The sequence below is a fragment of the Schistocerca serialis genome, chromosome 10, assembly GCF_023864345.2.
Source record: "Schistocerca serialis cubense isolate TAMUIC-IGC-003099 chromosome 10, iqSchSeri2.2, whole genome shotgun sequence".
In the NCBI taxonomy this organism is placed as follows: Eukaryota; Metazoa; Arthropoda; class Insecta; order Orthoptera; family Acrididae; genus Schistocerca; species Schistocerca serialis.
The window spans coordinates 107,615,301-107,630,811 of record NC_064647.1 but is presented as its reverse complement, the minus strand read 5'-3'; the positions used below and the strand labels follow the sequence as shown (position 1 = coordinate 107,630,811).

Below are 15,511 nucleotides of genomic sequence, written 5' to 3'. Positions count from 1 at the left end.
TGTGTACAACGGTTATTAATGTATTGTATACCTAACACATTTTAGAACAGTTAGTCTAATTCTGAAGACGTCGCTCATAGTAGCGTCGAAACCTAGTCAATTTTGACTTAATATTTGTGACAGAGGCCTTATTTGTTCTAGTATAAAACATGTGTCCGCAAATCGACTGTTGCCGAGGTATCGCATTAAATTTGAGTTGGGAACCAACTGTGAAAGCAAGGATGGCTGACATAGTGTTTAGTGTATCTGGGATTGTGAAACAGTTTAAGATCCTTAGACGCCAGGAAGGCATCTGGCTCAGACGGCATCACCGTAAGATTGTTTGTTGTTGTGGTCCTCAGTCCAGAGGCTGTTTTGTTGCAGCTCTCCATGCTACTCTATCCTGTGCAAGGAAGTCGTTTCTGAAAGTATTTGTATGGAGTGTAGCCATGTATGGAAGTGAAACATGGACGATAAATAGTCTGGACAAGAAGAGAATAGAAGCTTTCGAAATGTGGTGCTACAGAAGAATGCTGAAGATTAGATGGATAGATCACATAACAAATGAAAAGGTATTGAATAGAATTGGGGAGAAGAATGACGATATCAACAAACTGGCCTCTCATTGGGGAGAGTGTGTTCGTCGCCAGAGTGACTGTGTTGAGAAATAAATATGTACACATGAAGGATAAATGGTTCAAATGGCTCTGAGCACTATGGGACTCAACTGCTGAGGTCATTAGTCCCCTAGAACTTAGAACTAGTTAAACCTAACTAACCTAAGGACATCACAAACATCCATTCCCGAGGCAGGATTCGAACCTGCGACCGTAGCGGTCTTGCGGTTCCAGACTGCAGCGCCTTTAACCGCACGACCACTTCGGCCGGCTCTGAAGAATAAAGATGTAGAATGTTAATAAAGTTTATTTTATTTAAAAAGCCTTACGAGTTTTCACATAAAATATACAGAGCGATTATTTTTCAAAAAAAAAAAAAAAAAAAGAAAGAAAGAAAGAAAAGAAAATGTGTGTGAAATCTCATGGGACTTAACTGCAAAGGTCATCAGTCCCTAAGCTTACAGACTACTTAACCTAAATTATCCTAAGGACAAATACACACACCCATGCCCGAGTGAGGACTCGAACCTCTGCCGGGACCAGCTGCACAGTCCATATGACTGCAGTGGATCAGACTGCACTGCTAGTTCCGGGCGGCGATTACTTTTCAGCATACCCTCGTAGTACCATATCCAGGAGCCTACGCTTTCTTCGTATTTCGAATGATTTTACATTCACACACATCATTTATCTCTATTTTAGGTCTGTCTTCGCAAACTCTTTCGTAAGCAGCATGTACTGAGTAGTTTTTTTGCCGCGGTGTCGGCAGGTGTGCTGGCGGCGGTGCCCCAGCAGACGCACGCGGTGCCGCCGCCCCCGCAGCAGCTGAGCCCGGACAGCACGTCGCCGGGCACGCAGGGCCACGGACAGGCGCACGGCTCGCCGCCCCCGCCGCCCCACGACGCCGCCCCCGACTCGCAACTGCAGCGCGCTCCGCCGGATGTTCACGAGGACGGCGACAGCCGCGACTCGGAGCGGCTGCACCACCACCAGCCGGGCGCCCACCCAGGTCAGTGTTGCCAACCCCTGTCTACTAAGGACACTGGACGAATAACACTGTCCAACAATGAAATTGTTACACCAACAAAAATAACCAGTCTTTATAGGTTTTGGAACGCTGAATTCCAGGATGGCAGTAGTTTTTGTATTTTAGCTCCAGTTTTCGGGTTATACGAGGTTTGTTACGTTCTTGTTTCTGTTCCTCAACCGCTTTTCCTTGCTATGTAAGGAATGCCACTGAAATCATGGGTGAATGATACGTTTCAAGCAGTTACACACTGAGGTGACAAAAGTCACGGGACAGCGATATTCACAAATACAAATGGCGATAGTATCGCGTACACAAAGTACGAAAGAGCATTGCACTAGCGTAGCTGTCACTGGTACTCACAAGGGAACCTCCCCAACACACCCCCCTCATATTTAGTTATAAGATGGCATAGTCGATAGGCCTTCACAAACTGAACACAGATCAATCGAGAAAACAGGAAGAAGTTGTGTGTAACTATCAAAAAAAAAAAAAAAAAAAAAAAAAAGCAAAATATACAAACTGAGTAGTCCGTAGGCAAGATAGGTAACATCAAGGTTAATGTTGGCTCGGGAGCGCCGTGGTCCTGTGGTTAGCGTGAACAGCTGCGGAACGAGAGGTCTTTGGTTCAAGTATTCCCTCGAGTGAAAAGTTTAATTTTTTTAAATTTCAGACAATTATTATCTGTCCGTCCGTCCGTCCGATGCGAGGTAACTGCGCCGTAGTATGGGGACGCTACACCTAAACAAACATCGAAACAAAACATATGTTTTGACAGAACACAGGGAAAATTGTGCTACTGTGAAACTGTTGCATTCATTTGTTGCAATTTATGTGACAAACTCTTATGTTTTCATCACTTTTTTGGGAGTGATTATCACATCCACAAGAAAACCTAAATCGGGCAAGGTAGGAGAATCTTTTCACCTATTCGCCAAGTGTACAAGTTAGGTGGGACGACAACATATTCCTGTCATGTGACGCACATGCTGTCATCAGTGTCGAATGGAATATATCAGACGTGTTTTCCTGTGGAGGAATCGGTTGACCTATGACCTTGCGATCAAATGTTTTCGGTTCCCATTGGAGAGGCACGTCCTTTCGTCTACTAATCGCACGGTTTTGCGGTGCGGTCGCAAAATGCAGACACTAAACGTATTACAGTGAACAGAGACGTCAATGAACGAACGGACAGATCATAACTTTGCGAAAATAAAGAAAACTTTTCACTTGAGGGAAGACTTGAACCAAGGACCTCTCACTCCGCAGCTGCTCACGCTAACCACGGGACCACGGCGCTCCTGACCTCACGTTATCCTTGATGTTGCCTATGTTGCACATGGACTACTCAGTTTGTATATTTTGCTTATTTTTTGCGTAGTTCCACACAACTTCTTCCTGATTTCTCGATTCATCTGTGTTCAGTTTTTCAAGGCCTATCCACTGTGCCAACTTATAACTAAATCTGAGGTGGGTGCGATGGGGAGGTTCCCTTGTCAGGTGATTCATGTGAAAAGGTTTGCGATGTGATCATGGCCGCGCGACGGGTATTAAATGACTTTCAACGCGGGATGGCAGTTGGAGCTAGACGCACGGGATGGGAGATTCCATTTTGGAAATCGTAAGGGAATTTAATATTCGTAGATTCACAGTGTCAAGAGTGTGCCGAGAATATCAAATTTCGGTCATGAGCACTAACGACGAGCAATGCAGCGGCGTACAGTCGTCGATGCCAACAGACAAGCAACATTGCGTGAAATAACCGCAGAAAAAGGTATCTGTTAGGACAGCGTGGCGAAATTTGGCGTTAATGTGCTGTGGCAACAGACGACCGACGCGAGTGCCTTTGCTAAGTCCAGATTTCAGTTGGTGAGAGCTGATGGTAGGATTCGAGAGTGGTGGAGATCCCACGAAGCTATGGACCTAAGTTGTAAACAGGGCACCGTCCGAGATGGTGATGGCTCCATAATGGTGAGGCCCGTATTTGCATGGAATGGACTGAGTCCTCTTTCCCAACTGGATGGACCACTGCCTGGAAATGGTTACGTTCGCCTACTTGGAGACAACTTGCAGCCAGTCATGTTCCCAATCACGTCACCAGGTCACAACTGTCGCGATTGGTTTGAAGAATATTCTGAACGATTTGAACAAATGATTTGGCCACCCAGATCAACCGACATGAATCCCATCGAACAAAGTTTAGCTAGATTTACCTAGGTTTCAGTCGGTATAACCCAACCGTCTTCAGAATAAAAGTAACTACCGTTTGTCCATAGAGGACATCGTCAAGCTAAAAATGGTTCAAATGGCTCTGAGCACTATGGGACTTATCAGCTGAGTTCATCAGTCCCCTAGGACTTAGAACTACTTAAACCTAACTAACCTAAGGACATCACACACACCCATGCCCGAGGCAGGATTCGAACCTGCTACTGTAGCGGTCGCGCGGTGCGAGACTGAAGCGCCTAGAACCGCTCGGCCACCACCGGCCGGCGTCAAGCTAAAGCTATAAATCCATAAATTATCGTCAGATTGTAAAAAATTATCTGAAGCTGCCTCGGCCACACATCGCGACCGCAATGCGGCAGCCACGAGTGCTGTACTGGAGTTCCAGTAAAGCGCTTGTGTCCGCTGCTCTGCCGTCGCGAAATGGGGCCGAGGCAGTTTCAGATAATTTTTTACAGTCTGACGATAATTTATGGATTTATAGTTTTACCTTGACGATGTCCACTATGGACAAACGGTAGTTACTCTTATTCTAAAGAATGTTGGGTTATCCCGACTGAAACCTAGGTAAATCTAGCTAAACTTTGCAACTGAGGCTGTTGGTTTTTAAAATTAAAATTAAAGGCCGGGATGGCTAGAGGACAAATGGAAGGATGTAGAGGCTTATCTCACTAGGGTTAAGACAGATACTGCCTACAGGAAAATTAAAGAGACCTTTGGAGAAAAGAGAGCCACGTGTATGAGTATCAAGAGCTCAGATGGAAACCTAGGGAAAGCAGAAAGGTGGAAGGAGTATATAGAGGGTCTATACAAGGGCGATGTACTTGAAGACAATATTTTGGAAATGGAAGAGGATGTAGATGAAGATGAAATGGGAGATTTGATACTTGACAGAGCACTGAAAGACCTAAATCTAAACAAGGCCCCGGGAGTAGACAACATTCCATTAGAACTACTGGCAGCCTTGGGAGAGCCAGTCCTGACAAAACTCTACCATTTTGTGAGCAAAATGTATGACACAGGGAAATACCCTCAGACTTCAAGAAGAATATAATAATTCCAATCCTAAGGAAAGCAGGTGTTGACAGATGTGAAAATTACCGAACTACCAGTTTAATAAGTCATAGCTGCAAAATACGAACGCGAATTGTTTACAGACGAATGGAAAAACTGGTAGAAGCCGACGTCGGGGAAGATCAGTTTGGATTCCGTAGAAATGATGGAACACATGAGGTAATACTGACCTTACGACTTATCTTAGAAGCTAGATTTAGAAAAGACAAACCAACGTTTCTAGCATTTGTAGACTTAGAGAAAGCTTTTGACAATGTTGACTGGAATACTCTCTTTCAACTTCTAAAGGTGACAGGGGTAAAATACAGGGAGCGAAAAGCTATTTACAATTTGTACAGAAACCAGATGGCAGTTATAAGAGTCGAGGGGCATGAAAGAGAAGCAGTGGTTGGGGAGGGAGTGAGACAGGGTTGCAGCCTATCTCCGATGTTATCAATCTGTATATTGAGCAAGCATTAAAGGAAACAGAAGAAAAGTTTGGAGTAGGTATTAAAAGCCATAGAGAACAAATAAAAATTTTGAGGTTCGCCGATGACATCGTAATTCTGTCAGACACAGCAAAGGACTTGGAAGAGCACTTGAACAGAATGGACAGTGTCTTGAAAGAAGGACATAAGATGAACATCAACAAAAGTAAAACGAGGATAATTGAATGTAGTCCAATTAAGTCGTGTGCTGCCGAGGGAATTAGATTAGGAAATAAGACACTTAAAGTATTAAGGAGTTTTGCTATTTGGGGAGCAAAATAACTCACGATGGTCGAAGTATAGAGGATGTAAAATGTAGACTGGCAATGGCAAGGAAAGCGTTTCTGAAGAAGAGAAATTTGTTAACATCGAGTATAGATTTGTCAGGAAGTCGTTTCTGAAATTATTTGTATGGAGTGTAGCCATGTATGGAAGTGAAACATGGACGATAAATAGTTCGAACAAGAAGAGAATAGAAGCTTTCGAAATGTGGTGCTACAGAAAAATGCTGAACATTAGATGGATAGATCACGTAACTAATGAGGAGGTATTGAATAGAATTGGGGAGACGAGGAGTTTGTGGCACAACTTGACAAGAAGAAGGGATCGGTTGGTAGGACATATTCTGAGGCATCAAGGGATCACCAATTTAGTATTGGAGGGCAGCGTGTAGGGTAAAAATCGAAGAGGGAGACCAAGAGATGAATACACTAAGCAGGTTCAGAAGGATGTAGGCTGCAGTAGGTACTGGGGGATGAAGAAGCTTGGACAGGATAGAGTAGCATGGAGAGCTGTATCAAACCAGTCTCAGGACTGAAGACCACAACAACAACAACATTTATACAGTTGCTGACAGGGCCACGAAATATTGAAAATATTTAAGATATCCTAGGTGTCGGAGGAGACGTATAAGTGGTACAAGTGACGAGTGGGTGCAGGTAGTTGGACGCAGAAAGAGTGTCGTTCTAGGATCTGGAATGAATGATTGGAGCAGTGGATGTCCGCGTTACATTGGCGTGGGTTTAAGCCGTCGGCACACGGACCGTGCTGTCGGACGTTAACGTTGAGCGTGCCAAGTTCAACGTGCTGCTGAATGCTCAGGAACGATGCGACTTGTGCACACGGTACGTTGGCCTCAACGTTGTATACGCGAACGCAACGCACTGCAGCGGCAGTTGAAGGATGTTTCTAGTAGTTCGTAAATCACACTGTTTACTCAACAGGCGCGCGTAAAATTCCCACGTTAGTTCTTAAAACGTATATTTCGTCCATCGTCCACGAAAAGGAGAGTACCATGTCCAATCAGTAAGGACACAGGCTTATAAAAGTTCCATTACAAACAGTGCGGTACAAACTTGGAATACTTCTCTGCATACAATAAACATTATTTCATCATTCCCACATTTTAGTAAAAGCCCAAGGTCAGTCTTATTTCATCACTGTTCCTACCCAGTAGCAGAATCTTTGCAGCATGTGAATTACGGAGCGTAAAAGAAACAGGAGCAAAATATCTTTATACAAGTAGCTCAAGCTGTCCTGTAGTTTAAGCCAATCGAACAAACTCACCCCTCAAAAAAAGGTGAACTTATACTTACATAACATCAAATATTATAGCATATACTGATATTAAACTAATAATAAAGTATCAGAACCTAATAAACGCCAATGTTAAGAAAAAATTTTGGAAGTATTAAGACGCGAACCACCGCCCTAACAATAAGCTCTTATTGTACAGAGACGCTACCCATTACACTAAAACCCTATCTACCTCTGTTTACTTAATCATATTGTTTTACGCTTGCTAAAATCGTTAATCGTAGATAATTATGTTACTAAATGAAATTTAATTATAACAAATTGTACCAAGAACAATGCGTTTTTGGTGGATCTTCAGTATGTCTCTGCCTTCAAATAGCCTACTCTCATAATACGCGGGTTACAATAATTCTTTTGCCACGAATATGATGTTTCTCATAATTTTATTGGAACGAATCACACAACTAACAACGGGTTTTCCAGTGATTCTCAATTTGCTGGTGCTCAGAAACGGCATATATTCATATAGGCTTGAAATGAACGCCAATATGGCGCGTCACAACTCAGTACTAAGGGAGACGGCATGCTTGTGACGTTGTGCCATCTCATTGGTCAACGCTCAGACGCACGCTCAGAATATCTGACATGCCAGATATTGCTCTGCACGTTCGGAAAGACTGCCGAACGTGCTGTTCCACGGTATGACGTCATAAACTCGGCACGCCCAACGCTCTACGTTCCGATGCACGGTCCGTGTGCCGACGGCTTAAGGATGAGGCAGATCAGGTTATGTATGGACGACGGACGTCAGATTTAATCTTCGTGTTCGACTGGGTTTTTTTATTTTTTATTTTTTTTTTTGGTCATCAGTCTACTGACTGGTTTGATGCGGCCCGCCACGAATTCCATTCCTGTGCTAACCTCTTCATCTCAGAGTAGCACTTGCAACCTACCTCCTCAATTATTTGCTTGACATATTCCAATCTCTGTCTTCCTCTACAGTTTTTGCCCTCTACAGCTCCCTCTAGTACCATGGAAGTCATTCCCTCATGTCTTAGCAGATGTCCTTTCATCCTGTCCCTTCTCCTTATCAGTGTTTTCCACATACTCCTTTCCTCTCCGATTCTGCGCAGAACCTCCTCATTCCTTACCTTATCAGTCCACCTAATTTTCAACATTCGTCTATAGCACCACATCTCAAATGCTTCGATTCTCTTCTGTTCCGGTTTTCCCACAGTCCATGTTTCACTACCATACAATGCTGTACTCCAGACGTACATCCTCAGAAATTTCTTCCTCAAATTAAGGCCGGTATTTGATATTAGTAGACTTCTCTTGGCCAGAAATGCCTTTTTTGCCATAGGGAGTCTGCTTTTGATGTCCTCCTTGCTCCATCTGTCATTGGTTATTTTACTGCCTAGGTAGCAGAATTCCTTAACTTCATTGACTTCGTGACCATCAATCCTGATGTTAAGTTTCTCGCTGTTCTCATTTCTACTACTTCTCATTACCTTCGTCTTTCTCCGATTTACTCTCAAACCATACTGTGTACTCATTAGACTGTTCATTCCGTTCAGCAGATCATTTAATTCTTCTTCACTTTCAGTCAGGGTAGCAATATCATCAGCGAATCGTATCATTGATATCCTTTCACCTTGTATTTTAATTCCACTCCTGAACCTTTCTTTTATTTCCATCATTGCTTCCTCGATGTACAGATTGAAGAGGCCGGCCGAAGTGGCCGTGCGGTTAAAGGCGCTACAGTCTGGAACCGCAAGACCGCTACGGTCGCAGGTTCGTATCCTGCCTCGGGCATGGATGTTTGTGATATCCTTAGGTTAGTTAGGTTTAACTAGTTCTAAGTTCTAGGGGACTAATGACCTCAGAAGTTGAGTCCCATAGTGCTCAGAGCCATTTGAACCATTTGAACAGATTGAAGAGTAGGGGCGAAAGGCTACAGCCTTGTCTTACTCCCTTCTTAATACGAGCACTTCGTTCTTGATCGTCCACTCTTATTATTCCCTCTTGGTTGTTGTACATGTTGTATATGACCCGTTTCTCCCTATAGCTTACCCCTACTTTTTTCAGAATCTCGAACAGCTTGCATCATTTTATATTGTCGAATGCTTTTTCCAGGTCGACAAATCCTATGGAAGTGTCTTGATTTTTCTTTAGCCTTGCTTCCATTATTAGCCGTAACGTCAGAATTGCCTCTCTCGTCCCTTTACTAAAGCCAAACTGATCGTCACCTAGCGCATTCTCCATTTTCTTTTCCATTCTTCTGTATATTATTCTTGTAAGCAGCTTCGATGCATGAGCTGTTAATCTGATTGTGCGATAATTCTCGCACTTGTCAGCTCTTGCGGTCTTCGGAACTGTGTGGATGATGCTTTTCCGAAAGTCAGATGGTATGTCGCCAGATTCATATATTCTACACACCAACGTGAATAGTCGTTTTGTTGCCACTTCCCCCAATGATTTTAGAAATTCTGATGGAATGTTATCTATCCCTTCTGCCTTGTTTGACCGTAAGTCCTCCAAAGCTCTTTTAAATTCCGATTCTAATACTGGATCACCTATCTCTTCAAAATCGATTCCTGTTTCTTCTTCTATCACATCAGACAAATCTTCACCCTCATAGAGGCTTTCAATGTATTCTTTCCACCTATCTGCTCTCTCCTCTGCATTTAACAGTGGAATTCCCGTAGCACTCTTAATGTTACCACCGTTGCTTTTAATGTCACCAAAGGTTGTTTTGACTTTCCTGTATGCTGAGTCTGTCCTTCCGACAATCATATCTTTTTCGATGTCTTCACATTTTTCCTGCAGCCATTTCGTCTTAGCTTCCCTGCACTTCCTATTTATTTCATTCCTCAGCGACTTGTATTTCTGTATTCCCGATTTTCCCGGAACATGTTTGTACTTCCTCCTTTCATCAATCAACTGAGGTATTTCTTCTGTTACCCATGGTTTCTTCGCAGCTACCTTCTTTGTACCTATGTTTTCCTTCCCAACTTCTGTGATGGCCCTTTTTAGAGATGTCCATTCCTCTTCAACTGTACTGCCTACTGCGCTATTCCTTATTGCTGTATCTATACCGTTAAAGAACTTCAAACGTATCTCGTCATTCCTTAGTACTTCCGTATCCCACTTCTTTGCGTATTGATTCTTCCTGACTAATGTCTTGAACTTCAGCCTACTCTTCATCACTACTATATTGTGATCTGAGTCTATATTTGCTCCTGTGTACGCCTTACAATCCAGTATCCGATTTCGGAATCTCTGTCTGACCATGATGTAATCTAATTGAAATCTTCTCGTATCTCCCGGCCTTTTCCAAGTATACGTCCTCCTCTTGTGATTCTTGAACAGGGTATTCGCTATTACTAGCTGAAACTTGTTACAGAACTCAATTAGTCTTTCTCCTCTTTCATTCCTTGTCCCAAGCCCATATTCTCCTGTAACCTTTTCTTCTACTCCTTCCCCTACAACTGCATTCGAGTCGCCCATGACTATTAGATTTTCGTCCCCATTTACATACTGCATTACCCTTTCAATATCCTCATACACTTTCTCTATCTGTTCATCTTCAGCTTGCGACGTCGGCATGTATACCTGAACTATCGTTGTCGGTGTTGGTCTGCTGTCGATTCTGATTAGAACAACCCGGTCACTGAACTGTTCACAGTAACACACCCTCTGCCCTACCTTCCTATTCATAACGAATCCTACACCTGTTATACCATTTTCTGCTGCTGTTGATATTACCCGATACTCATCTGACCAGAAATCCTTGTCTTCCTTCCACTTCACTGACCCATACTATATATAGATTGAGCCTTTGCATTTCCCTTTTCAGATTTTCTAGTTTCCCTACCACGTTCAAGCTTCTGACATTCCACGCCCCGACTCGTAGAACGTTATCCTTTCGTTGATTATTCAATCTTTTTCTCATGGTAACCTCCCCCTTGGCAGTCCCCTCCCGGAGATCCGAATGGGGAAGTATTCCGGAATCTTTTGCCAATGGAGAGATCATCATGACACTTCTTCAATTACAGGCAACATGTCCTGTGGATACACGTTACGTGTCTTTAATGCAGTGGTTTCCATTGCCTTCTGCATCCTCATGTCGTTGATCATTGCTGATTCTTCCGCATTTAGGGGCAATTTCCCACCCCTAGGACAAGAGAGTGCCCTGAACCTCTATCCACTCGACTGGGTACCAGGTTTATATTTGACAGAGTGTCAGTCCGAGATATAGAGCTTTTTAGTCGCACTTTTAGGGCTACTGACAACGAAGACGCCCCTGACCTGGTGTGTTTGGGGTTCCCCAACAGGTGAGGAGCAGGGCGCGCAGGCCGGCGGCGAGGGCGCGGCCGGCGGCCAGCCAGCGCAGCAGCCGCAGCAGAAGAAGCGCAAGCGGCGGGTGCTGTTCAGCAAGGCGCAGACGTACGAGCTGGAGCGCCGCTTCCGCCAGCAGCGCTACCTGTCGGCGCCCGAGCGCGAGCACCTCGCCTCCATCATCCGCCTGACGCCCACCCAGGTCAAGATCTGGTTCCAGAACCACCGCTACAAGACCAAGCGCGCCCAGCAGGAGAAGGGCCAGCAAGGTGTGTACACTGCCTGCCTGCCTGCTCCTCTTGCCCTCACCTCCTCTCCCTCTCCCCCTAATCTCCTCTCTTTTCCTCCGCCAATATCCTAACTCTTCCAGTCTCCTTCATCTCTCTTTCATTTCCTCTAACTTTTGCTTTTGTCTTTGTCTCTTTCTTCCTTCACCAGCATCCTCACTCATTCATTTTCCTCCCTCTCTCTTTCTACATCTACATCCATACTCCCCAAGCCACCTGACAGTGTGTGGCGGAGGGTACCTTGAGTACCTCTATCGCTTCTCCTTTTTATTCCAGTCTCGTATTATTCGTGGAAAGAAGGATTGTCTGTTTGCCTCTGTGTGGGCTCTAATCTCTCTGATTTTATCCTCGTGGTCTCTTCGCGAGATATACGTAGGAGGGACAAATATACTGCTTGACTCCTCGGTGAAGGTATGTTCTCGAAACTTCGACAAAAGCCCGTACCGAGCTACTGTGCGTCTCTCCTGCAGAGTCTTCCACTGGAGTTTATCTGTCATCTCCGTAACGCTTTCGCGATTACTAAATGATCCTGTAACGAAGCGCGCTGCTCTCCGTTGGATCTTCTCTATCTCTTCTATCAACCCTATCTGGTACGGATCCCACACTGCTGAGGAGTATTCAAGCAGTGGCCGAACAAGCGTACTGTAACCTACTTCCTTTGTTTTCGGATTGCTTTTCCTTAGGATTCTTCCAATGAATCTCAGCCTGGCATCTGCTTTACCGAAGATCAACTTTATATGATTATTCCATTTTAAATCACTCCTAATGCCTACTCCCAGATAATTTATGGAATTAACAGCTTCCAGTTGCTGACCTGCTATATTGTACCTAAATGATAAGGGATATTTCTTTCTATGTATTCGCAGCACATTACACTTGTCTACATTGAGATTCAATTACCATTCCCTGCACCATGCGTCAATTCGCTGCAGATCCTCCTGCATTTCAGTACAATTTTCCATTGTTACAACCTCTCGATATACCACAGAATCATTCGCAAAAAGCCTCAGTGAACTTCCGATGTCATCCACAAGGTCATTTATGTACATTGTGAATAGCAACGGTCCTACGACACTCCCCTGCGGCATACCTGAAATCACTCTTACTTCGGAAGACTTCTCTCCATTGAGAATGACATGCTGCGTTCTGTTATCTAGGAACTCTTCAATCCAATCGCACAATTGGTCTGGTAGTCCATATGCTCTTACTTTGTTCATTAAACGACTGTGGGGAACTGTATCGAACGCCTTGCGGAAGTCAAGAAACACGACATCTACCTGTGACCCCGTGTCTATGGCCCTCTGAGTCTCGTGGACGAATAGCGCGTGGCTGGGTTTCACACGATCGTCTTTTTCGAAACCCATGCTGATTCCTACAGAGTAGATTTCTAGTCTCCAGAGAAGTCAATATACTCGATCATAATACGAGCTCCAAAATTCTACAACTGATCGATGTTAGAGATATAGGTCTATAGTTCTGCACATCTGTTCGACGTCCCTTCTTGAAAACGGGGATGACCTGTGCCCTTTTCCTATCTTTTGGAACGCTACGCTCTTCTAGAGACCTACGGTACACCGCTGCAAGAAGGGGGGCAAGTTCCTTCGCGTACTCTGTGTAAAATCGAACTGGTATCCCGTCAGGTCCAGCGGCCTTTCCTCTTTTGAGCGATTTTGATTGTTTCTCTATCCCTCTGTCGTCTATTTCGATATCTACCATTTTGTCATCTGTGCGACAATCTAGACAAGGAACTACAGTGCAGCCATCCTCTGTGAAACAGCTTTGGAAAAAGACATTTAGTATTTTGGCCTTTAGTCTGTCATCCTCTGTTTCAGTACCATTTCGGTCACAAAGTGTCTGGACATTTTGTTTTGATCCACCTACCGCTTGTACATGAGACCAAAATTTCTTAGGATTTTCTGCCAAGTCAGTACATAGAACTTTACTTTCGAATTCATTTCCTTAAACTCTTTTGTTTCTCTCTCTCTTTCTCTCTCTCTCTCTCTCTCTCTCTCTCTCTCTCTATACTCTCCTCAAACGCTTTCCTCTAAAACTTCTTCATTTTTCCTTTTTCCTCTCTCTCTGTCACTCTGTCTTTCATCTCTAATTCTTGCCTCTATTTCCTTCTCTTTCTCTCCTTTCTCTCTGTCTGTCTGTAATATCTTATACCGTTTTCTAAAACTCTCCCTCTTTCCTTTTTATCTCTGTCACTAATTTTTTGCTCTGGCCTTTTTGTTTTTGTCTTTAATATCCTCTACCTTGTTTCTTCTGAAACTCTCACTCACTTACTTGTTGAGTAATCAATCTCCTGCCTGGTTCGATGCAGTCCCCCCACACGTTCACCTCTGTGTCAACCTCAATTATTTGTTGCATATTTTCCAGTCTCTGTCTTCCTCTATAGTTTTAACCTCTACAGCTACGTCTAGCACTAAGGAGAATATTCCATGATGTTTTAGCACATATCCCGTTATACTGTCAGTTCTTCTTGTCGGTATTTTCAATTCGTTCCTTTATCCTCCGATACTGCAGAGAACCTCCTAATCTCTTACCTTACCAGTCCATCTGATTTTCAACGTTCTTTTGTAGCACCACATGTGAAACAGTTCGAACCACTTCTGTTTTCGCTTTCCCACAGTCCACGATTTACCGCCATACAATGCTGTACTCCAAATATACGTTCTCAAAAATATCTTCCTTGAATTAAGGCCTATGACTGATATCAATATACTTCCTTTTGACAGGAATGCCCTTTTTGTTTGTGCTAATCTGCTTTTATGTCACACTTGCTTAATGTATTATGGTTTATTTTGCTTCAAAGGTAGCACAATTCCTTGACTTTGTCTACTACGTGATCATCAACTTTTAACTTGAGCTTCTCTCGGTTTTCATTTCTGCTACTTCTCATCACTCCTGTTTTTCTTCCGTTTTTCTCATTCCACATTCTCTACTCATTAGACTGTTCATTCTATTCAACATATGTCATAACTCTTCCTCATCATAACTGAAGATAGCAGTTTCATCAGCAAATCATATCACTGATATTTTTTCATCCTGTTTTAATCCCACTCTTAGACCCTTTCGTTTATTTCCATCATTGCTCCTTCAACGTACAGACCGAACAGTAGGAGTTAAAGGGTGCATCGCTATCGTACACCTTGTTCAATCCGAACTCCTCCAGTGCTATTGCCCCCTTTTGTTTTTTGTATGCATCGTATAAGCCCGTCATCTGCATTCCTTCTTGGTGTAGCAATTTTAATGGCCAGTAGTGTATTCTGATCAGATGAAGCGCCATCTGAACTTTTGTATTTTTTTTTGGTTCTAATAAAACCCTATGTCATTCCAAGCATGTGTGTCAATTTGAACCTCTCTGTCTACATTATTCCTGGATTTATTCATTTTTCAAATTTGTACTGACTTTTTGATCACGCAGTATTTTCACCGTATATCTCCACTTACCCTCTACCAGGGTTTGACACTGTACGCTTTGACGTCAGACACACGACTGTTGCGTCTTTTTTCTCCATTTCTGAGAGAGCTGTCCTCACGTGTTGCAGGCTGCGTGCACGACGGCGGACCCGGAGGTGTTCCGGGGGCGGGCGTGGGCGGCGCGGGGGCGGTCCCGTCGCCGCGGCGGGTGGCGGTGCCGGTGCTGGTGCGCGACGGCAAGCCCTGCGTGGGTGGCGGGGGTGGCGGCGCCGCGGGGGCGGCGGCCAAGGCCGTGGCCGGCCCCCAGGAGCTGCCGCCGCAGTACGCGCCGCTGCTGCAGCCACCGCCGCCCCACCGCGCCTGGTGGTGAACCTCTGACGCAGACGTCGACGCCGCGGCCGCTTCGTGCTCTCCGAGACAGCAGTACAAAGCACCCTCCACCACAGCCCACAGCCGCTGCCCAGTGAACAGAACAACTCTACGCGTCAGTGGACCACGCCCTGACCAGGATGGACGCTAGACCTCTGTTAAACT

At 44.4% G+C, this 15,511-nt stretch overlaps 1 protein-coding gene across 1 annotated transcript; it reads left to right on the top strand.

The window, feature by feature from the left end:
* Positions 1 to 221: 221 nt before the first annotated feature.
* Positions 222 to 15,218, top strand: LOC126424579 (homeobox protein Nkx-2.2-like; the record flags this gene model as incomplete). Its single annotated transcript, XM_050087322.1, has 4 exons — positions 222 to 312; positions 1,366 to 1,605; positions 11,264 to 11,527; positions 15,133 to 15,218. Coding segments are annotated over exons 1-4 (681 nt in total), but the record flags the coding sequence as incomplete, so codon positions are not given.
* Positions 15,219 to 15,511: the final 293 nt, after the last annotated feature.